At 39.9% G+C, this 24150-nt stretch overlaps 3 protein-coding genes across 3 annotated transcripts; 2 read left to right on the forward strand and 1 right to left on the reverse strand.

Moving 5' to 3' along the window:
- Window positions 1-86: 86 nt before the first annotated feature.
- Window positions 87-11945, forward strand: zgc:174164 (uncharacterized protein LOC570656 homolog). The gene is made up of 22 exons (XM_034708046.1): window positions 87-359; window positions 610-698; window positions 786-862; window positions 954-1032; window positions 1114-1190; window positions 1888-2080; window positions 2195-2257; window positions 3670-3741; window positions 3866-4035; window positions 4156-4243; window positions 4869-4999; window positions 6453-6624; window positions 7551-7640; window positions 7784-7976; window positions 8379-8490; window positions 9282-9462; window positions 9625-9711; window positions 9795-9900; window positions 10853-10982; window positions 11100-11199; window positions 11384-11418; window positions 11514-11945. Exons 1-22 carry the CDS (start codon window positions 293-295, stop codon window positions 11644-11646), a joined length of 2445 nt encoding a protein of 814 aa, XP_034563937.1. The 5' UTR covers window positions 87-292; the 3' UTR covers window positions 11647-11945.
- A 1675-nt stretch (window positions 11946-13620) lies between these two features.
- On the forward strand, window positions 13621-17275 carry LOC117830430 (L-seryl-tRNA(Sec) kinase). Its single transcript, XM_034708545.1, has 6 exons — window positions 13621-13946; window positions 15612-15852; window positions 16216-16417; window positions 16533-16608; window positions 16699-16792; window positions 16863-17275. Exons 1-6 carry the CDS (start codon window positions 13728-13730, stop codon window positions 17078-17080), a joined length of 1050 nt encoding a protein of 349 aa, XP_034564436.1. The 5' UTR covers window positions 13621-13727; the 3' UTR covers window positions 17081-17275.
- Window positions 17237-22687, reverse strand: LOC117830429 (zinc finger protein Pegasus-like). Its single transcript, XM_034708544.1, has 4 exons — window positions 22504-22687; window positions 22116-22272; window positions 21841-22029; window positions 17237-20489 (listed from the first exon to the last, which is right to left on the reverse strand). The coding sequence occupies exons 2-4, from the start codon at window positions 22252-22254 to the stop codon at window positions 19552-19554; spliced, it is 1266 nt and encodes a 421-aa protein (XP_034564435.1). The 5' UTR covers window positions 22255-22272; window positions 22504-22687; the 3' UTR covers window positions 17237-19551.
- Between the last annotated feature and the right edge of the window lie 1463 nt (window positions 22688-24150).

Here is a 24150-nt window from a genome sequence, read left to right on the forward strand (position 1 = left end):
TTGTTGAGACAATTAACAGTGGAAACAGTACTATAGGTAAACAGTTCTAATAGGCTACAGCCCCAAGCAAAGCAAAATACTGCCATGAAAATTCACTTACAAATATTTACTTTATTCTCACATCACAAGAGCATCTTTGTTTTCCTAAACCTGTCCAACTCACCTGTTGCAAGCCACGCCCACCGCGACGGACCTGACACAAGCAGAAGGGAAGCAAAGGCACGATCCTTCAATTCATCAATAGCAAGCAGATCCTACATATGGGGATGTAAATAAGTTTGCAACGAAGATCATGGACAGGAAGCACGCGTTTTTTATTTTATTCTGGCTGTGTTACGTTTATGGGATTGAAAACAAAGGTGAGGCACAGGTGATATGGGATACCGGAGAGAAACAGGGTTGAGCTCACTTCTTTTTAAAGGGAAACTTGGATAAATCGGACTGAAGAAAGAGGCCTGATGATCTAAATGTTCTTTTCCTGTACTGTAAAGTTGAGTTGTCTATGTTAGGGCTGTATTATGTCTTAAAAACAATGATAACACTAACATCATTAGTTAGCCTCGGTATATCCTTTTAAAACGGTTTTGTGTATCTGGATTTTTCCACCAGACATTTTTCCATCCAAGTACTCCGTTGTAACTCCTCAGCTGATTCGAAGATGGACAAGGAGCGTCAACAGACCAACACAGTCACCAGAAGTAAGTTATAAACCTGATTTTCTGATTATGTTGATCACACTCAATCATGACCTAATTTAAAATCTTACATTATTATACCTACCTCAGAATGACGAGGAGGAAAGTATTTCATATGCACTCAACATCAACAACACAAAGCACATCATTCATCTGCAAAAGAACAGGTAAGCATATGAGAATGTTATCAATGTAAGAACATACTTCTTTGTTAATGCTTCAGATGACATATCCAAAGTGTTTCTTTCCACTTTCCAGAGACTTTTTACACCCAAACTTTGTCCAGTTTACCAGGGATGCCGGAGGTAACTACGACTCATCCTATCCAAAACAACATGTAAGTAATCATTAGGTCAGTCTGGTGCCAGGGGCTTGTTTGAACCATTCTCAAACATGCTATGCTACTCTTTCCCCCCAGGTTCATTGCTTTTACCATGGACAGGTGGAGGGATATGAGGATTCAGTGGTAGCGCTCAGCACATGCTTCGGCCTCAGGTGTGTAAATCTCTTACTTGTCCATCATTATAGTGTTAAGTGTTATGAATTTGCTTCCCATTAACTACATGCTTGTATGTTATTTTCACAATATTCTGTCATCAAAATGAATAAGCAAGATTAACAAACTAATTCCCTTGGATTTTTTAACTTCAAGTATGTGACTTAAGTAAATAGGATAAGTCTGATGTATGGTGAAACAGTTAATTACGCTCAATCACGCTCATTGTCTTAATGTCACTTTGCATCTGTCTGCCAAATTTTTTAATATTAGGTTTTGCTTAAGTTTTGAAAAACAACTTCTCGGTTTTTGGGTTGTGAGAGTGTAGTTTGTTTAAAAAAGTTTTTTTCTTAACTTTCAAAACTTGACTAAATGATTTTAAGTATTAATGATAATGTTATGTAATGTTTTTTAATACTCCATTTAAGATGTGCTACTTATTTATTATTTCCAAAGCTTAAGCAGAGCCAAATATTAAACTGGTTCACACTCCCTGGCCTCACTCGTATTTCCTTGTACCTATTGTCTCAAGGTATATTTTGATTGTAAGATATGAGTCAGACTCTTTTCTATAATTATCAATTTCCCTGTGTTCCTCTGTTTGTATAATCTGTGCCACACCCCAGCTTGGGCAGAGACTCAAAGCATTCCTCTGGTAGTGTGTCTGATTTGCTCTTCTCTCTCACTTCCTTGCAGGGGTGTGATCATCATTGGAAATGAAACGTATGGACTTGAACCTGTGCAGCAGTCTGAAACAAACGACCACCTTCTGTACCCCCTGAAGGATGATCAGTCTGAGCCCTTCACCTGTGGGGTCGCCAGGGAGGCAGCATCAGAGCAAAGCTACGAACCATTTGAGCCTAGCCAATCACTGACAAAGTTGCTGAGGGTTAGAATGCTTATTTTTTCAACCAAACTAATAATTACTGTAAAGTGTGAGAACATACAGAAAGAGGCATTGATCCAAATGAATGCTTTCACCTTTTTATTTTATTTTCAATAGAGGAAGCGCAATTTGCCTCAAACCAGTTATGTGGAGTTGGTGCTGGTTGTTGATAAACTCAGGGTGAGTATTTATTTCTTTAGACAATTTTATCAGCATGTAAGGAATCAGGAATTCACTCCAGCAGCTTTGCTTTTTAAGATGCAAGTAGCTGAACTTTACCTTTTCCTTTTAAAGCTCCTGTGAGGAACTTTCAGTTTGTGTCAATTTTGGCGCCCCCCTGTGGCCAGAGTGCTACCTCTTATCTTTTTACCGATCCACTTGTACCCGTTCACGTAATCTCTAATTACAAATTCCACATACAAATGAAATCTGTATGCAAGGGTCTGGATTTCCTGCATGGGAAAAGTCCTGGTTTCCACTAGTAGTCTGTTGTTAGTCCAAATAGGGACCAATCTCGTTTCAGCAGACTTTAGTGTATGCAGGAAAAACATTTGATGTGGAGAGCAAAAGCAGGAGCGGTAACTCCTAACTCCCAACTTGACCACAATCTGACAACCATTGTTTATCTCTAAACAGATATCTGCATCCAATTGCAACTTACAAACAATACTGGATCAAACATTTCAACTTGAGCAACACATATTTTTGATGCTGAGTTGCAAAAACTCATCAACAGTCACATTTCCAGACTCCTATGAATGCATCGGAAATGAATTATCTGACTTTTGGGGAAAATTTTAAAGGTATCTTCTCCTCTTTAGCACAGACCTGACTTAGTCAGCATTTTTACTTTTTACAAATGTTTATCATGGTGCTGTTCTTACAGCAAACTTAAGACCCTGAAGTTGTAAATAAATCACAAGAACATTTGTGTTTTTGGGGAGTTCATTCTGCTGAAGTAAACCAGAGTGGCGCGTCTGTCTGTCAACTGAAGAACTGAGACCTACAGGTACTTTAAATTGATGAATCAGTGCTATCTTTGGGGATGTACTGGACCAAGAAATGAGAGTGGTTACGTTGCAGATGTAAATGCAGCACGAAAAAGGAAGTCTTGGCTGAAAGTAGCTTCCCTGCTCGCTGGCTACACAAGAATAGCTGAAGAATTGGCAGATATTGCCTCTCGATGTCAGATGATAGTTGTCGATGGGTTCTGAGATTGATGTGCGAATAGTCTTTTCTCACCAAGAAGCTCATCCCTACCGTCAAATATATCCCTTGTTGTGAATATCTGCTGTTGAAAGTTTCCAAAGAAGGCTCTTTCCTCAGTGAGCATTACATAATCTCATCTGACACCTACCTGTGGCAGGAGTTACAGGCATTTGAACTAACACTAAAGAAATAGACAATCTTTGTGCTGATGGTCTTGTTTGTTTTTACATAAAGATACATCAAAGGGGATTTCAGTCAGTTTCATAATAGAGCTTTACATATTGCAGTTTATCTCTTGTAATATGAAATACAGTGTATTATGTTTCAAGCAGGCTGGAAGGCTATGAAATTCACATTTTCTCTTGTGTTAAATGTATTCACAGTATGATTTAAAAAAAGGAAACCAGACAGCGATACGACAAGAAATGGTTGAAATTGCGAATCTCCTGGATGGGGTGAGATCTTCAGGGTTTTTACTAGAAAACATCCTCAAATTCTTGTGAATTATCATGTAGTTTGGGGCGTTTATGCTGTGTTACGCTTTAAAATGTTCTGCTTTTATGATCTGGTCTTTTCTAGTACTATAAGCAGCTGAATATCCGGGTGGTTCTGGTGGGCCTAGAGATCTTTAAGGATAAAAACCCCTTCAAGGATGACGGCACAGCTGGAGAGGTGTTGGGTGAATTTGTAAAATGGAGGAAGAAGTTTCTGTTACCAAGGATCAGGCATGATATGGCTCAACTCGTTGTGTAAGTAATGTGTTCTGTGTTGTTTTAATGAAAAACATCAGATCACATAGTTTGATACAAGCAGTGTAGTCAGGAAGTTTTCAGAAATGTGTGACATATTTTGATAAACTTGTGTCTCAGTGGTCGGTCAGGTCCCTACGGAAACATATTAGGAATGGCCTTTGTGGGGACAGTCTGCTCCGTAGCAACCTCTGGAGGAATCAACGTGGTGAGTTCAGCTTTCCTTGTAATTTCTAACAGCAGCTGACACTGTGGCCGCATGAGCTTTTGTGCAGAAACTGAAACCCTCTGCATTATTTATGGGATATTCTGGAAGTACAGCTCATTCTCAAAGGCTCTAAATAACACACACAAGTCAAACAAGTTAGACTTGTGTGTATTAGGGAGAGCCATGATGAGGCAACTCTCTTCGGGTGGATGGAGTCTTAAAATTCCTTTTTAATGTGATGCCTCACAGTGATTTAGTATTTGCCTTTAAGGCACTTTAAGACAAGAATGACAATCTTTTTATATGAAGCGTAAGATTGAGAGTTTATGTTAGAAAATGACATTAAGTGTTCAACTTTTATAAGACCCAGACTTTAATAGCTTTACTCCTTGAATTGAAGTCGAGCAGTATAAACGCACATTCTCTGCTCTTCTTGTTCCAGACTTAAGTTCTCCATATGAATCAAATCCAGTTAGCTTACACTTTTGAAAGCTATTTTCATGCCAGTCGTGGATATCTCGACCCTTACAATGGAAGAAAAAAAACATGTTTGAGGGGAGATGATGTTTGTTTCTATAAACTGAAGTAAAGCTCATCAATGAATGTACTGGGTGTGTTTTTCCAGTTCTCCAATGACAAAGTGCCCTATTTCTCCACTGTGGTGGCCCACGAGATGGGCCATAACCTGGGCATGAATCACGACAACAATCGCTGCGATTGTAATGGAGAGAGCTGCATCATGGGCGAATCTGCTAGGTAATAAATCTTTCCCAATACATTTATTGGAAAATTGAATGAAACGCAGAAGTTGAAGTCCTACTCAACGTAAATGCTGTAAAGTGTTGGAAACTTCGCTCTGTGTTTGAAAGCTTGATCCAAAAGGGCAACTCGACTTGGTAGAAATTCCTGAAAGTTCCTTTTTTCGGATCAAGCTTCGAATTATCATGACCTGGATCAGAACCTTCACAGACTTGGTTCTGTGTTGTTGGGTTGTAAACTAAAAGTCAGTAGGTTAAAAGGAAAAGGTAAAGTTCAGCTACTTGCATCTTAAAAAGCAAAGCTGCTGGAGTGAATTCCTGATTCCTTACATGCTGATAAAATTGTCTAAAGAAATAAATACTCACCCTGAGTTTATCAACAACCAGCACCAACTCCACATAACTGGTTTGAGGCAAATTGCGCTTCCTCTATTGAAAATAAAATAAAAAGGTGAAAGCATTCATTTGGATCAATGCCTCTTTCTGTATGTTCTCACACTTTACAGTAATTATTAGTTTGGTTGAAAAAATAAGCATTCTAACCCTCAGCAACTTTGTCAGTGATTGGCTAGGCTCAAACAAATGCACAAACAAAATATGTAATGTAAAAAGGGTAGGCAAATACCAAGCGGCAATCTCAGGTCTTGAAGTATGAAGCCATTGCGCAAGTGTTAAAACTGCAGTTCATTGAGCGTCCACTTGAGGCTGGCTGCAGAAACACAGGAAACCACATACACACCCATTCAAAAAAGCTGATCCTTACAACAAAAATAAACCTTGTTTACAGCCTGGTAGAAAAAAGGCACAGTACAGGGGATTAATTTTTTTATACCTTATTATTTTTGATGATATGTAACTTACAAGTTTTGCCTAAGTAAGGGCATGGCTGACTTAATTGACAGGCGGGGACCCTGTAGCTGTTAGCAAAGAGGCTGAAGGGCCCACCTCAACTCCATGTCTTTGTGTCAATTAAGATCGACTGAAGTTAAGTTGATTCAGCATTTCAGTATGTCAAACGCCGAAGACAGGCTTCAAAACTCTGCGTCAGAAACAAATGGACGACGTCCCTGATACTACGTCCATTTGTTATACAGTCTATGTAAAATATGCTTAATCTTTAGCCTACTTACTACTGCTTCTACTACTTCTGGGCCTTTTGCCAGAGATACAAGTTTTTTTTCTTTTAATATCAAAAGTCTCTGTTACAGGAATAATAAAAGATAATAGGTCAATGGTTGTAGGTTTTTAAATTTGAATTTATGTCCAAAGTTGTGTAAAGTTGTTCATTTTTGTGTTAAGTTTTGAGTTTCAGATGAAGAATGTCTTTCAAAAAAACCTTCATACTATCAAAGTAACCTAAACTTTCATCTCCCAAAGATATGTTCAGTGTTGTGACATCCTCCCATATCAACATTTCCAGTAATTTTCCAGTTCATCCTGTTTCCTTGTAGTGGCTCCACCAAGTTCAGCACCTGCAGTGGACAAGACTTTGAGAACCTGATCATTCGAGGCGGAGGGGTGTGTCTGAAAAACCAGCCCTCACCGTCAGATGTAATTGGTCCCATTGAGTGTGGCAATGGACGGGTGGACAAAGGAGAGGAGTGTGACTGTGGCACACCAGAGGTAGAGTACAACACACAAACACACACACACACACACACACACACACACACACACACACACACACACACACACACACACACACACACACACACACACACACACACACACACAGAGTGAAGGAACTATACACTGCATGTTTGAATCTCATTGATTTTAAGATAAGATAAGACAAGATAGTCCTTTATTCGTCCCACAACGGGGAAATTCATGGAGTTACAGCAGCAAACAAAAAGGTGTACAGTACAAGAATTCCAACAAGAATATATGTATATATATATAAAAATGTCCATCAGAGATGACAGCTTGTCCATAATTCTCCTGTCAGCCACCACCTCCACAGGGTCCAGGACTGAGCTTTATGACTTAACCGTAATACATAAGCTGAAAGTTTTCACTGCTATTTTTTTCATGGGATACAATAAATTACAGTTATTTATGCACAGTTATATATCGATATTAAGGTCCAATACAAAAACAAAAACAAACATAAAGTGAATACCTACATAGACAGTAACACTGCAGGGAGTGAGATGTAGAAGACGTCTTTGTAACTAAGTGTTATGTTGAAACTGTGCAGTTTAAGATGCTGGTTAAGCTCAGGGGTTAAACCCTGCGCACCATGTATAGAGGCAGTAGTTTGTGGTCCACTGTCCTATCCTCTAAAAGATAGCAATAAAAGCCCCCAGAAATCTTAAAAAACAAAACAAAACAGTGCAGTCCATGAATCTCTTATTGTTCAAAATCCTCTTGGTTCAACACAAAGTGCACAAATGTGTAAAGTCACTTTTATTTCACATTCATGATTTAACTTGATGGTTGAGTTGGTACAAATCTTTGTGTGATTATCCTTCAGTGTAACATTCTTCTGCTTTTCTTGCTCAGATGGTGGTAAAAAAAATATGTATTTTGGTCTCCATTTCATACAGGAATGTCAAACTGACTGCTGTGATGCTGCCACCTGCAAGTTTACACGCGGGTCAGCCTGTGCTCAGGGGCTCTGCTGTGACAACTGTCAGGTCAGCATCATGTTGGACTTAACACTTGAGTTGTGTTTCTCATGTTTGCACAGAATCTTAACAAAAACAATTGAGTAAAACATTGTAGGACACAAGATGAAGAGGGCCTTTCTATGATTGAATGTGATTGCTTCTTGTTTTAGATCAGAGTATCTGGAGCCGAATGCAGAGCTTCGGCCAACACGTGTGACCTCCCCGAATTCTGTAACGGCACGGCTGCGTTCTGCCCCGATGACCACTATTTAATGGACGGCATGCCCTGTCTAAACAACGCTGCGTACTGCTATGAAGGGCGGTGCCAGACCTATGATTACCAGTGCGAACATCTCTTTGCAGGTACATCCACGTATAGACGCTGTCAGGCAGAAACCTTATATCTCCATATTAGGCTTTCCACAATTTAACAGAAAACTATTACGAGCTTGTGGTTGAATCCCTTGCAGTGTTTAGTAGTGCGAAATCCATGCATATACTTTTTTTTTCTTCCTGGAAAGTAGTAGTTTTGGAGATACAAGATTTTAGGCTGACAGTGACGAAATGCTTGATAATAAGTTTCCTAGCACCTGGAACTTTGACTTGAGCATGTTGATCATAATAACAGCTAATTTACACCCTGTGCATGTCCAACACATGACTCATGATCTCTATCTTCATGTCTGACACCTTAATAATTCAGTCCATAAGAGAGGCTGCTCTGTCTTGTCAATCATCGTCAGATGTGTTGTGTCTCTTGGGCAGATCCAGCTAGAAAGGCGGATGATACTTGCTTCATGCATGCAAACACTCAGGGGGATAAGTTTGGGAACTGTGGATTCAACAGCCGACAACAGCCCATCAAATGTAAATCGGAGTAAGTGCTCTATTTTGTGATATTGTTAAACAATGGATTATGGATTGAATATTATTCATCGCATCTGTTCGCCTAAATTGTTTGCAATAAATTTAAAGGTACAGCAGACATAACTAACTGGAAAAAAAACCCACTTAGGTATAACTGTAGAAGTTAAATCTCATGATATAAGAGGCGCCTGTTTAACTCAGTTGCTGGGGCAGCACCCTATGTACAGTCCTGGTTGCACTGGTTATGGTACTATTTGATGCATGTCATCACTCGACTCACATTTCCTGTCTCTCTCAGGCTATCCTATTAAACAGAGTAAAACCCCCAAAATAATAACTTTAAAAAATCTCATTATGTCCAAGATACTCTTAAAAGGTGAAGAAGGTTGTGTCCTCATAGTTGTTAAAAGCCTCCCATTTTCCTACTGAGGATGTTTATGACCATTTCTTGTCTGTTCAAGTGGGCTAGCAACTCTAACCCAATATAGTTTTGTCCACTCAGCTAATATTTGCGCATCGTTTGCCAGCTGTCTACAATGAAAAAAGAAAGTGTGAGTTTGTACAGAGCACTGGCTCTGTGTATAGGCAGCAAACACATCAATAATAAAAAAGCACTACCTCTTTTGCAAGCCAACTCACACACTTAAAGAAAATTCTTCTGTGGCAAAATGGTCGATAATTTGGGGACGGAGCTTCCAAAAGAAGAATCCCCACCTTAAGAAAGTTAGCTTCTGTTCATCTACCTTTAACTTATTAATGACTGTTTGAATTTACTTTTCTCGCCTGTGTCCTGCACTGCAGAAATGCCATGTGTGGAAAGTTGCAGTGCATTAGTGTGAACCTCGACGACCCTCCCCCTGGTGCCACAGTCAGCATCACGGTTGTAAATGGGAAAAGGTGCATAAATGCAGACTTCAACCTGGGCTCAGATGTGCTAGATCCTGCCTACGTTAACCCTGGCAGCCCATGTGCTAAAGGAAAGGTAAGCAGATATATTGTATAAAGTGTGCCCACCAGATGGAGAGAATGGGACCAGGAATGTGACTGAACTTGTTCCAGTAAAGTGTTGTCACTGTGAAAATGAACATAATGATGAATAATGATTTGCTTTGATTGCATCAGTAAGTCATGTCTTCTCTCTTAGACCTGTCTGGACTTTGAGTGCGTGAACGCCTCTGCTCTGCTGCCCAACCTAGATTGTGATGCCCGGACCACCTGCAACGGTTGGGGGGTAAGATTGCATTTTCTTTGCTTTTTCCCTCCATAACCAACAGAAAGATGACAGGTCTGACTTTGTTGTTGTGTTTTCTTCAGGTTTGTAATGAAAAAGGGAACTGCCACTGTGACAACGGGTGGGCCCCACCTCGCTGTGACGAGGCAGGGCGAGGTGGCAGCATAGACAGCAATCCTGCTCAGATAGGTGGGTTTCAACCAGCGACTTTATAAGATATGAATGTGTCTCAGTGACGTCACACATTGGTCTCTGATACCGAGTTGCGAAGCTTACGGCAGTCACCATAATGAAAATGCTGTCAAGTAAACAAAAGGCACTCTAAAGTATATATTTCATCTAATAAAACTTGCATAAACTATAATTAATGTGCCACAGAGAAACTAGCTGTGGATGTTAAAATGCATGAATAGTTGTAGTAATTTAATACAAGCTGCATTTGCCTATAGAAGTTTATTGATGTCTGTTGGCATCTCACTGTAGCAGTGCTTCCTACATATCTTCATATTCAGAGCTCCGATATAAACCTGTTTTTGCCTTAGATTATGTTGGATATATATAATTCATATTTACCTTATAACTAGGTCCCTGTCCCCAGCTGTATGCCAGCTATCATCTTTATGTATCAATACAACAGAAGAGGTAGTTACATTTATGCAGCACCTGAGTCAAAGACAAATTACTTAAAGGGACAATAAAGTGTATTGTATTGTATCGCTTCATCTGTATTGTATTGTATTGTATCATGTTGTCTGAATTGTATGGTATCATGTTGTATCGTATCATGTTGTATCATATTGTATGCTATTGCCTGCATTGTATCGTCTCGTATCCTATCGTATCGTATTGTATTGTCTGCATTGTATTGTGTCATCTCATATCGTATTGTATTGTCTCGTATTGTATCGTCTTTATCGTATTGTATCGTCTGTATTGTATCATATCACATTGTTGTTAACTGACAAGAAATAATTCCTTGGTTGTTATACTCCCAGTAGTTTTACACAGTATATTCACATCAACTCTCTTTACTGCAGATGTATTAATTGCACGTTATGTTTGTCTCAATGAACAGAACACAGTTAATTACTTTGTCCTGTTTCTAAGTTAAACCTGACCTTTTGTAAATTTCTTTCCACAGACCACTCCCTCAGAGATGGCCTTTTGATCTTCTTCCTGCTGGTTGTACCTCTTCTGATCCTCCTCATTCTGGTGCTGCTCTACTTCTTCAAGAGGGAATATCTGGACCCATGTCTGAAGAGACACAATAAGTAAATCTAACCTCCAATAAAAACACATTTTCATAGACATTTGAAACGCAGTAGTTTCAATGTTACAGTCAGATTTTGATTGTTTTGTTTTGTTTATTTATTTTTTTGCTTTCACAGGTCGAGTAATGTTCAGAACGGAAATTCAAATCAACGGTCAACCCAAGATGTGCAGAGAGCTGCATCCGTGCAGCCTCCGCCACAGATTCCTCCTGATAGGGTAAATCTTTTTGTTGATTTTTCTAAGGGGAAGAGCAGATTTCATTACCAGGCAATGCAGTCAAAAAGAAAAGAAAAGAAAAGAAAAGAAAAGAAAAGAAAGCAGGGAACATTTGCAAAAGAGGCACATACTATGTTATGCAAAAAGTTAGCATGTTATAACTTTGTTTTTCTTCCAACCCCAGCCTGGATATCCTCCATCTACCCAACTTCCAACTGCGTAAGAACTTATTTGAACTGTCTTTCCCTTCATATTGCTCTTGTCTATAAGCAGCATACCTGTATAACTGGTTTGACCAAATTTTTGTTTGTCAGTTACAGTTATGGGGAACTGGATTATTGGAACCAAGACCCCGCCCTTTATCCTAGCTCTTCTCCCTTCGTCGCACAACCTCCAGCTCATCGGCAGGGCCCCGGAGTGCCCAGACCAATCCCTCCACCAAACTGAGTCTGCTTTAATACCTAAAGTTTTTGACTGTATTGTATGCATTATGCTGCTCAACACTGTATGAAGAGACAATTTTGATACACTGTGATTATATAAAACTCATTGTTACTTGTTGCAGGCAAAGATTGAAGGTCCAGTGTGACATGGTGGTGGACAAAACAGGCAAACGTGTACATTTGAAATATTTTAGAAATGATTCAATAAATCTTTGTTACTGGTTGTGATTTTTAAAAGTTTGTCAAAAATGTATGCACTTGTTGATTGTAATAAAAAAAAAGGTACTTGTCCATAGCTTCAAAGTTGTCTTGTCAAGTGGGTTTCTTTGAACTGAACAGTGCTTTGTTCAGTGGGCATTTTTAGATATCTGAAATACTCGAATACCCCAAATTTTATTTTTTGTTTATTTCCTTTTTTATGAAGGTAAAATATCCAGTAGTTTACAAAATAGCTCAACTTTGATTCAGTATCTCCACATGTTTTTGACCCCTAAAGTGTGGAACTATGGCTTTAAACAATCTAACCTCTCATGGGCAACATAGTGGGACAGTCTGTTTCTTTTTTAACGGCAGTACTTAAAAACATGATGTTTATAAAGTCAGGTGATAGGACCAATTTCAATTGGCAGTGTTGTAGAAAGAAAGTAAGGTTGGAGAAGAATTATTCTAATTTGAAGGTCAAGACAAGTGTGACTGATTCTGGTTAACTTGTGTTTATTGTGTCATGTAAAGAGTAGTACAGTTTTTTTATTATCTCCACTTCTATAAGGTATTTTGTCAACTTGGTATAGAATAACTTAGGTGTTATAAATTGCTCTAATGTTAAGACTGACGAGAGAGTGTTAGGGTAACTGCCGTGAGTGAGTAAGATACAGGTTGAACAGAGAGTTAACATGATGTGCTAGAAAGTAAATAGCACTAACTTGTTTGCCCTGCTAGGCAGCACAGTAGCCTACTGTTGTGGTTAGCACATCCCCCTCACAGCAAGACTGATCTGTAACAAGATGAATGTAGAATTTTTCATTGAAGAATCTCACCAATTAAATAACATTTACACTAGAAGAGATGGCCTGAAGAACATTTTATGGAGAATAATCTTACTTGTTACTGCAAATCATATGCGACTTGTTTACATAAAAGCCTGAGAATTTCACTGAAGGACAAAACAAATTTACAAAAGATGACACACTTTTACAAAGTTGGAAAAAAACTTACATTTTTGATTTTTTTTTTTACATTTTATAAAAACAAAATCACATCAGCAAAACACTTAATTCACATTTAAGAAAACAAATTTACAAAAGATGAAACGTTTTTACAAAGTTTGAGACAATTATACAAACAATGGAGCACTTTTACCGTTAAGTCTGACACCTTTTAGCCTGACTCTGTTTAGCCTGAGGCTATGTGGTCTGAGGCCGTTTCATCTGAATTCTGACACATGATGAAGGTTTTGAGGAGACATGATGCTTTTTCATCTAAGGTCTGACACCTCTCTCTGAGACCCGAGGATGTCCTAATATGTAAACCATGTCGCTCCGTTTGGTTTCTCTCCATCAAAATAAACTAAATGACCCCTCACTCGATCACTTACAGATCACTTACGGTATTTGGTACATTCCCTTTCTGTAAAAATGAAATGTTAATTTGTTTCAGAAATGGTTAAAGTGTTTCATCTTTTGTAAATTTGTTTCTTAAATGTAAATTTGTTTTGGCCTTGGTAAAAGTGTTTTGCTGATGTAAATTTGTTTTATAAAATGTAAAAATGTTTTCCAAAATGTAGATTTGTCTCTAACTTTGTAAAAGTGTTTCATCTTTTGTAAAAAAAAAAAAAAAAATGTCCTTCAGGTCCACCGTACATATGCCTGCAACTTTCATGTTCTCATCTGATTTGCTCATGGATTTGCCCCACTTCCTCTGGGCTTTTATTTTGAAGTAATTTTTTCCCCGGAAATGACTTGTGCACCATACGTTTTGGTTTTGACGTTTTTGACGCAACCCAATGCGGAAGTAAGTTGTCATCTACAACCATCGGTTGCTTCACCATGCAATAGACTGTGTTTCTAAGCGGTCATCTGGTGTATCATGGCAGCGGATGAGTCTGGAGGTGTGAACCGGGTGTCGGCTTGCCTGTGTGTTCTCTGCGGGCTTCCTGCTGCCGGGAAGTCCACGCTGGCCCGCGGGCTTCTCGGCACAGCTGCACGGCTTGGCTGGAGAGCAGCTGTGGTGCAGTATGACGACCTGATCCCGGAGCATGCTTTTCAAAACAGAGTGGCTGAGGAGGGTGTGGAAATGCAAGATATGGTAAACAGACGCTGACTTTCTCATTAAGTTTGTCTTCCAGGGGCACCATCCAAAATACCGTCCAATATTCAAAACCAGGGACAACTTTGGGACTCCCAGCTGAAGTACACTACTTAACATTGGCAGCAAGAATTTCACTGCAGAAGTTCTTAAATTGCAAACTACCCTTATGACATTGGAGTTACAATTATAATACAGTGATAAATACATGATGCTAACAAGTGATGCAGTAATTCTAGGCTACTATTTTAAATTACAACTGATCATGGTACTATTAAGATAAGATAAGATAAGAGATTCCTTTACTCGTCCCACAACGGGGAAATTCAAGTGTTACAGTAACAGAGTAGACAGTGCAAAATAAATATATAAAGCAAACAAGAGCCTATAAAGTAACAATTATTAAAAATTTATTAGCAATTAAAATTAAAGAGGTAAAACATAAGCATATCTTAAAATCCCACACATATATATATATATATATATATATATATATATATATATATATATATATATATATATATATATATATATATATATTATTGATTATAGGGTCTGACCACTGCAGCAAAGACCTGCAGTATCTTTCCGTGAGACACAGCGGGTGAAGAAGTCTGTCACTGAACGAGCTACTTAGTGTTGTTATGGTCTCCTGGAGGGGGTGTGACGTGTTGTCCATCAGAGAAGATAGCTTTGCTATCATCCTCCTGTCAGCCACCACCTCCACAGGGTTCAGTGGGCAGCCCAGGACCGAGCTGGCCTTCTTCACCAGTCTGTTCAGCTTCTTCCTGTCAACAGCAGAGATGCTACTTCCCCAGCAGACCACTCCAAAGAAGATGGCTGATGCCACCACAGAGTCAAAGAAGGACTCCAGAAGAGCCCCCTCCACACCAAAAGACCTGAGTCTCCTGAGCAGAAAGAGTCTGCTTTGTCCCTTCTTGTACAGCGCATTTGAGTTGTCTGACCAGTCCAGTTTATTGTTATTGGTTTTTTTTTATTATTGTTATTGTTTATTGTTATTTTAGTACTTTTTACTATTATCTTTATCTTCATACAGTCATATTACACACCCATATTTATTTATTTGTTTATTTATTAATATTGATTACAATCTGTCATAACCAAACCAAAATCTTACAATGTCAACCTGTCACTATGGAATAATATTTGCATACTGCCCGTAATAAAAACTGTTTACACCATTTGAAACATTTGAATATACCTTCGATTTTTATTCTTATTTTAATTTATCTATTTTTCTTTTTCTTTTTACTTAATTAAACTTATTATTGATTTCGCTTATGTCTGTGTTGCTGCAACAATCAAATTCCCCCCTGGGGATCAATGCAGTATTATCTTAGCTCTTAAACAAGAAAGAGTCCATCCTTAAAGTTTGTACAGATTTAAAAATGCCAAAATGGTAGTCGTTATGTGTTATTGGTTTTTTATTCTTTATTTTGTAAGTATTTTTTATGAGACAATGTTTGGGTTATGGAAAGTTAGTCACAAAACAAGCTGTGATAATCTGCAAATTTGGCATCTTGGACCAAAAAACTTTGAAGTAGTCATGTATTTACTCTACAGTAAGATATACTGTTGGTCAGATTCCTCATTAAGCAATCATACCTTATTTTTTATTTTTCATTTTCTATTTTTCATTTCTAGCACACGGACTGGAAGATACACAGACAAGCAGTATTGCAGTGTGTTGAACAGTTCTTAGAGGGACCTCAAGTTTTGGCCACACTGCCGAGCAGTCGTCACATCGACAGAGCAGCATGGGAGCGATGCATTAAAACTCTGCAGCAGCCTGAAACTTCGGACAGGGCACCACTTCTGTTTCTGCTGGATGACAACTTCTACTATCCGAGCATGAGATATGAAGTGTACCAAGTTGCAAGAAAAGGTAAGGACACTTAAATGCTCAAATAGGACCATAGATGTAGATTTCCATGTACCAACCCATTGGTGGTATTGTTACTTTTTTGCACACTATAAACCATCATATTATGATATCATATATAATATTCATATTTTCCACTAAGAAAATAACTATTTGACAATTTTAAAGCAAACTTTACCTTTTGTATGGTAACCAATTTTCAAGAATCTTAATGTAAATGTATATTAGTGTACTGAAAAATAGTGTAGTCTACCTGGATGACAATATTTCTGTGCTTTCAGTTTTGGTACATTTTGCGATAAATCACTCGTATGCAGTTAACATTTTTATTCTTTGGTGAAAGTAATTTATTGCTTGTCTCAACAGACTCACTTGGTTTCTGTCAGGTGTATCTACAGTGTGATTTGGAGTCGTGCAACAGCAGAAACCAGAGCAGGCCTGAACCTGTTCCCACTGAGGTGATGGAGGACATGGTGAGGCGTATAGAGCCTCCGAATCCACAGAAGAACTCATGGGAGAAAAACAGCATGTCACTTAACACCTCAGGGACATTATCTGACAGTGACATGTAAGAAGGAGCAGTTATACACCATTAATCCAAAGTATTATATCATATTAGGTGCTCATCGGTTGCCCGTGTGTGTTTCTCTTCCTGTATCTTCCTCTGTCTGGCTTTTCTTCAGACAGAAGGTGATGGAGCTGATCTTTTCTGCAATGAGCAACCCAGTGAGCCCTGTTGAGGACAACACTGAACAAACTGTGCGTAAACATAGCTCCCATCAAACCTTTAAAAAAAAATCTAGTTTAAGAATTATTTAAATTTACAAGTGTTGTCCCAAACGGTTGCAGGAGGCTGACCGTCTGAAGTGTGCCACCAGTGTCATTCACCAGGCTGACCAGGCATGCCGACGTCTCGTCTCTGAGGCCATGAAGACTGCAAAAGGTCAGTCACAATACTGATGAATCACCTATTACTTTGCATCATTACTGATCATTTTTCACTTTAACTGTAGAAAGTCAAGTCCCACCTGAGCACATGAAGTCTTTGGCTGCTCAGCTGAATGAAGCCAAAGCAACATTTCTTCACAACCTGCGGAAACAGATGCTCCAGGAAGCAGCTTTCATGCAAGAGGAGGACATGGATATAGATCGTGTGGTGAAAAGAGCTGTGGATGTTTTTGATCATGAGAAACAGGAAGTCCTCTCCAGAATCATAAATGAAGCAACTTGAGCTGGAATTTTCCAAAAATGAAGATAACACATCAAACACTAGCAGCAGTGAATGTCAGTTTCTTTTTTATTAAAGTGAAACACACCTTGGTTTGTCACTTGCTTTTCAGATTGTATGAATGTGGCAATGGGTGTAATAAAATAAATGTATGAATCATTTTCTTTTATCAAATAAAGTTTATTTTTTTAAAGCAAAGCTTTCCTCAAAACTCAATCAAGCTTTTAACAAACACTCTGGAAGTCTGCATGATCTTTGAAAAGCTGGTGTGACATGTTTTTCCCATGACATCTGTGTTTTTATTATAAACAGCTTGAGACTTAAAATAGGTCAGCCCATTATTCTCACATTTTTCCTTTGAACCCATAACAAGAAAACTACACAAGTAAACAAATTGAATAGTTCCAGTCTTTCCTTTGGACCAGTATTAACGCATAAAAACTACACTTTAGATGAAAAAAGAAAAAGCTACCCCTACAGTGTCTATGAAAAAAGGTAGTGGCGACAGGACTATGTACTTCACAACTGGTATGTGCAGTATCACATAACTGCTCAATACCAGGCAGGGTTCCCCATCTTTTCCAGAGATCATTTTCCAGGACATTTCCAGCAATGATCAAGCTGGTATGACAGTCTAAATTTAGTTCCTAAATAACCAAGTAACAATAATGTCCAACTCTCATCTCCGCTTTCTCTTTTCTCAAAAAATATAAAATGAGCTAAGTAAAAAACAAAAGCGCCAGCAAAGGAATCTGGAAGCTGCCTTACTGAAATAAATAAATAATAATAATCAGAGGGTCAGTGCCAGGTATAAAGAGTCATCAAAAAGCTTTCATGTGTTTACACCGGTGTCAAAAAACCCTGAAAAACAATATTAAAAACAGACATGGAGTGAGGTATAAATAAATGTCAAAACAGAAACCAGGATTCCACTGATGAAGCTTGTGATGTTTGCCGTTCAACATACATGGTTCGTTTTTACTTCTTATTATTACTCAAAAACGAAACAGCAATATAGAAAAAGCAATAAGGCCAGGAGTAAAGATGTGCGCTAAATTGACTGCATGATAAAACGTTGTCACTCTTACTTGTTGGCGCCAGAATTACTCGTCATATCTCCTCAATCCAAATCCTATCTTGTGTCTAGTACAGCCACATGCCACAAACCGGGCTGTAGCTCCTGTTAACGGCCTCTACCATAATGTTATAATGCCTTACTACCCAGATGTAAACAAGCACAGATGACTGATGCTATCTTGTACGTACATGTATGTACGTATGTAAGCTGGCATATACCTGACTGGCACAACATGTAACCAGAACAGGCACTGGCGTTAACCTTTAAGGAGGACCGAAGGCTGGAAGTGCTAGCTCTGCTATCCTTAAGCCTGATTTATACTTCTGCGTCACCCCTACGCAGCAGGGGCTGACGCAGACATGAGCACCACATACTTGTGCGTTGATGTGTCCGTGTCGCACAGCAATTCTCCACCGAAGCGCTTGAGGGCAGTGTGGTCTCTCTGATAGACGGTCACCTGCTTACCGCCCCGCTACGATCTCTGTTTACTTTTCCACAGAGATTCAGAACGTGTTATGTTAATCTACAGCTGATACATTTTGCTGTTTATCATACAGACATGATGACATGAAGAATAGAGAGGAGGAGATGAAATACACGGCCGATGTGCGGCTGATGTCCGGGATCCCAGAAGTCCTGTAAATGCGGGAAACACAATGCCGCTGAGCGGACCAATCACAGAGCTTGCGGCCCGCGTCAATTCTATGCCTAGTTACATTTTGGAGGAGGTGCACGCCAGCTACGTGCGTAGGCCTCTGCGTAGGCCTCTGCGTAGGTGCGGGAGCTACGTGGACCTCAGTGTAGGCTACTCCGTCGATTCGATGCAGAAGTATAAATCAGCCTTTAGTCCTAGTCAGCAAACCAATTTACCACCCTTTACCCACAGACTCCACGATCCTATGTTTAGCCGTGGTAAATAAATTGTGCTCAATCTTTGCCGTACATTTTGACAAGTCAGTTAGTTGGAATTTAAATTTCTGTTTAAACTAGGAAATTTGCGACTTTGGAACATCCCTAAGGAGAAACGTAGAGCAGCAGTAAGGCAACAATCTGGTTAAGTTAATGAGCATGAAATAAAAAAAAAGGAAACCTAAAAGAAAAGTGATTCAGAACCAATATGTGTATTGCTGTATATGCAATTTCTAAGAACAGCCACATTATATAAAGCCCTTTTCATATTGTGAGTTGGCAACAGCTACGTGACTCAGCTCTGCTCTAGGAGTCCCAGTGTGGGATTTCACTTTTCTAATGCCAGCACAGCTATGAGATGACTGTTTCACACCATCACGCCTTCTGGCATTCACAATGAAGGGTTTTACACAGGCTTAAATATCGCGCCTTGAACTGACAATATAAAAAGGGCTGAGGACTTCATACGCATATATGTTGCAATGAATCACTTGTTATGTTGTCCACGGGCGAAATGACACGCAAAGTCATACCTGTCTGTGCACAAGTGGCCACAGATGTTGCACTGGAATGGATGTTCATAACCATGGCAGCCCATGTGAATAGTGTAGAGGATATTATCCACAAAATGAATATCGCAATGTTGACATTTCTGCAAGAGCTGCTGATCCAGTTGGGTTAGTGCATGAGGAGCAGGTGTCCCCGGCTGACTGTTAATCCCACTTGCAGTCAGAGTGTTCATGCTGCTTTCAAAGCCGAGGCCATGAACAGGACTGCAGCTCCCGTGACCAGATGTAGGAGATCCTTTATTGGGAGGGGAAGTCTGAACTCCATTTGAACACACTGAAATGTTCTCATTGGAAATCTGATGCATGAGGATGGGCTTCTCGTCTTTTAAAGACTCTCTGTCAGGAGATGTAGGGCTCTGAGACTCAGGGTGAAGCTCTGCTAGCTGGCCTGCCAGTGTAGACAGCTGGTCCAGAGGGTTATTAAGAGTCAAACCATTGGCAGCACCTCTGTTGTGACCATCGTTCTCATCCATCCTGTTATGATTCCTATACTCACTGCCATTAAAAGGATGGTGGATCTTGTCAGAAAAATCACTCATATAATCTGACTTTGGCATCACCATTGAAGGAGAGTTAAAGTTGATGAGCAGCCGTCTGCTGAAGCCCAGTGGGCCGGTCCTCTTCTGAAGAGAACCCAACATCCCTTTTTTGGTGAAAGGAGAGCGGACAACTCTTGAGGGGAGGAGCTTGTGGCGACGGCGGCGGTGGTGCGACAGGTTGCTGCGGTCGCTACAGCGGAAGGCGCAGAGGTCACACTTGTATGGTTTCTCTCCGGTGTGAGAGCGCATGTGGGCTTCCAGATGTCGCTCATAGGCTGAGGCAAATGGGCAGAGCTGGCAGCGGTGAGGCTTCTCTCCTGGGTGAGAAAAGGACATAGTTGCAGTTATAAGATTAAGATTACAAAGCACACTATACTGTAGTGTTGTAGTACTCAAGACCGGTCTTAGTCTTGAGGCTGCTTATTTCAGGTCTCAGTCTCGTCTCGGAATTGAAAGCATTTTTACTCGGTCTTGTCTCGGTCTCGGACTGGGCAGACTCCACATTTTATATCAAGACCGGTCGAGACCACCACTGATGCACTCTGTGTCCCTGTCATTACTGTGAGAGAACCAACTTAAGGAGTCAAAAGAAAGGCAACAAAGACAAAACCAAACCTAGTTTGTTGCTGTCAATAGTATTCAAAGCAAACTTAAATAAAATAAACAGAAGTCTTTTATTTTTTTAACTCCCATAATGATTTTTCATTGATATACTGTATATGGTCCTGGTCTTGCCCTGCCTTGGTCTTGGTCTTGACTCGGTCTCGATCCCTAAATGTCTTGGTCTTGTCTTGGTCTCGGTGCACTCTTGTCTCGGACATGTCTTGGTCTCGGTTAATGTGGTCTTGACTACAAAACTACTATACTGTAAGGTGCTTGCGTTCATCCATATGATGAATGATACGTATTAATACATATTCTCTTTGCATCTGTTATGGAACATAAATGACACACTAGATGTTCTTTGGGGGGGATAAATTAACAGCACTTCTGAGTTCATTCTCTGAATCACTTGAAATACATTTTATTTATAAAAGCGCTTTAAAAGTTTCTCTAAGACACTTTACAAGAAAATGAATTATACAATAGAAAAGCAAAGGAAAACAAAGCAAAGCAACAAAACAAAACTCAATCAATTATTGGTTAAAAGCCTTTCTAAATAGGTGGGTTTTGAGTCCGGATTTGAATTTGGTGAGTGAGGGAGAGAATCTGAGGGGTTTGGGGAGAGAGTTCCAGAGAGTGGGGGCAGCGACAGAGAAGGCCCTGTCCCCCCAGGTTCGGTGCTTGGGTTTGGTGAGAGGGGTGAGGAGGTTGCGGGTGGGATTGTATGGCTGCAGAAGGTCAGTGAGGTAGGAGGGAGCTAGGTTATGGAGGGCTTTGTAGGTGATGAGGAGGATCTTGTACTGTATTCGGGAGGTGATGGGAAGCCAATGGAGGTTCTGGAGGACTTGGGTGATGTGGTCTCTGGAGCGGGTATGAGTGAGGAGGCGTGCAGCTGAGTTTTGTATGACCGTAGAGGATGCTATTGTAATAATCGAGTCTTGAGGTGATGAAGGCGTGGATGAGAGTTTCAGCGGCAGTGAAGGGAGGGAGGGGCGGAGACGGCGATGTTTTTGAGGTGGAAGAATGCAGTTTTTGAAATATTATTAATGTAGTGGAAACACTCACCTGTATGGATGCGGATGTGCTCTATTAGACGAGCCATCCCCTTGTTGGCATAGCTGCAGTAGCTGCACTTATATTTCCCATCGAAAGTCCTCTCCAGGCCGTCCACATGAACATCTGGTCCATCCTCTAACGGCAGGTTCACCTCCACAGGAACAGGGTCCAGCCCGTTCTGCTCACTCCGAGGAGCAACTAAAATAAAACACAACATAACTAAGGTTTTCTACTTCATCTATAGAAGGTATATTGCTTTACAATGTATGCAAATACGTCCCCACCTGCTTGAAACTGTGGCTCTCCTGCCTCTTTCTCTCCGCAGATGGAGCCTGAGATCATGTTGACATGCTGGGTTTGCTGGGTCAGGTACTCTTGAAATTCCCTTACAAAATCCACAGGCTCGGTCTTTATCTCCTCCATTTCCGTTCAGTGTCAGACCTGGATAGATTCCAAAGTGTATAAGCCAAACGTGTGGCTGCTTTCACACAGCTGAAAATAACCTACAAGCTATACAGTAGACTCCTTTTAGTTAAAACATAGCTTTATAGCTCATAGCAACATACAACAATGCTATTGTTGTTAAGCTAATGCTAGCCAACCCTTACAGGGGCTATTTATCGTTTATAACACCAAATATCCAACACATTTTCAATTCAGTCCATGTAATACCTTTCAATGTGTATGTAACATAATCAAAAAGTAGAAAAAGGTGTAAAAAAACGGCTCCGTGGAGGAATTATACGGCTAGACTCATTCTAATGCGAACACTTCCGTTTGTTCTAGTTCATCCGTGTACCGTGCAGAGATGTGACGTTCGTGAACGAGTCAGTCTTTTGAACGGCTCTTTTAAGTGAACGATGAGAACCGATTCGCAGTTGCGAGCCGTTTATTTGGGAGACGTTTCTATATGCAGGCTGTTTTCGAAACAGCCTGCTATATTAGCAGTACGTACTGATTTGGCCAAAATTCAGTATGTAGTAAGTAGAATGTGAACAAGAGCAAAATCTGCAGTATGCCAAAACTCCCTCGATGGCAAGGCAAGGCAAGGCATTATTATTTGTATAGCGCATTTCATACACGAGGGCAACTCAATGTGCTTTACATTAAAACATGAAAAGCATTAGAAACATCCAGACAAGCATAAAAGAGCACAATTAAAATGACACATATAATAAAACAGAAAAGAAAAGGAAAATTAGAAATATATTAAAAATGAATTAAAACTTTTGTTTAAATCATCAATCTATTTTGGGCCTAGTTTACTTTGTGGACAATAAATTATAGTCCCAGTGGTTTCTAAGTATCCTGGAGTCAGTGCTTGTAGTCTCTTAGTGAAGAAAAAATTGTTAAAATGAAAAGAATGCAAGCATAAGCAAGAACAAGCAAAAAAGCGTCTGCACTCCTCAAGAGCAGGAAGTAGCGTCAACTGATTCAGGAAAATTGCACAGTATGCATCGCACCCGAGCGGCAACTTCCGGTCTCAAACGATGAAGCCCATGCGGAAGTGTTATAAACTGCAATACATCAAGAATCCGCTTGAGGCTGGCTACAGAAACACCGGAAACCACATAGACATGAGTGGGAAAAAGACGATCTTTGCAGCATTAATAAACTTTACAGCCTGGTTCAAAAATGGCTTGGCTCTACGTAGCTAATCTCTCTATCGGCACACACTGTACGGGGGGGTGAATTTTTTTCTAACGCGGCGGTTCAGAAGATATTAAGATTACAAGTTTTTACCCAAATAAGGACATGACTGACTTTACTCCCGGTCGGGAACACATAGCTGTTGGCTAGGAAGCTCACACTACGTCACACTATGCCTGGTTGAGTTCTGCATTTCCAATATGGCTGCCACCGTCGATTGGCTTCAAAACAGCGCTCAGGAACAGATGGGTGACGTCACGGATACTACGTCCATTATTTATACAGTCTATGGTCACAACGTTTTTTTAGGTGAGGGAAAATTCAAAATAGTGATCTCACTGTCGAAGCATGGGGATATGGCACCATCTCATGGAATTTTTACAATGCCAAATGAAATTATAATCAATATTTCAAAATCATTCCCACCAATAGTATATACATTGGTGAGATGTGTAAGTTTGAATTATTCTGATCCAAATCTTATCTCATAACTCCTACCAGTGATTGTTTCCTTGATAAAATTGAGTTACCCCTGATTGACTTCTAAAACATAAATAAATATAACAATGAGCCAAAGAGCCAGTCCTTTGAACGGCTCTTTGAAAGGAACGGCTCCTCAAGACCCGGTTCCCTTCAAAGAGCCATAAATCCCATCTCTAGTACCATGTT

This window comes from Notolabrus celidotus, chromosome 18 (assembly GCF_009762535.1).
Source record: "Notolabrus celidotus isolate fNotCel1 chromosome 18, fNotCel1.pri, whole genome shotgun sequence".
NCBI lineage: Eukaryota > Metazoa > Chordata > Actinopteri > Labriformes > Labridae > Notolabrus > Notolabrus celidotus.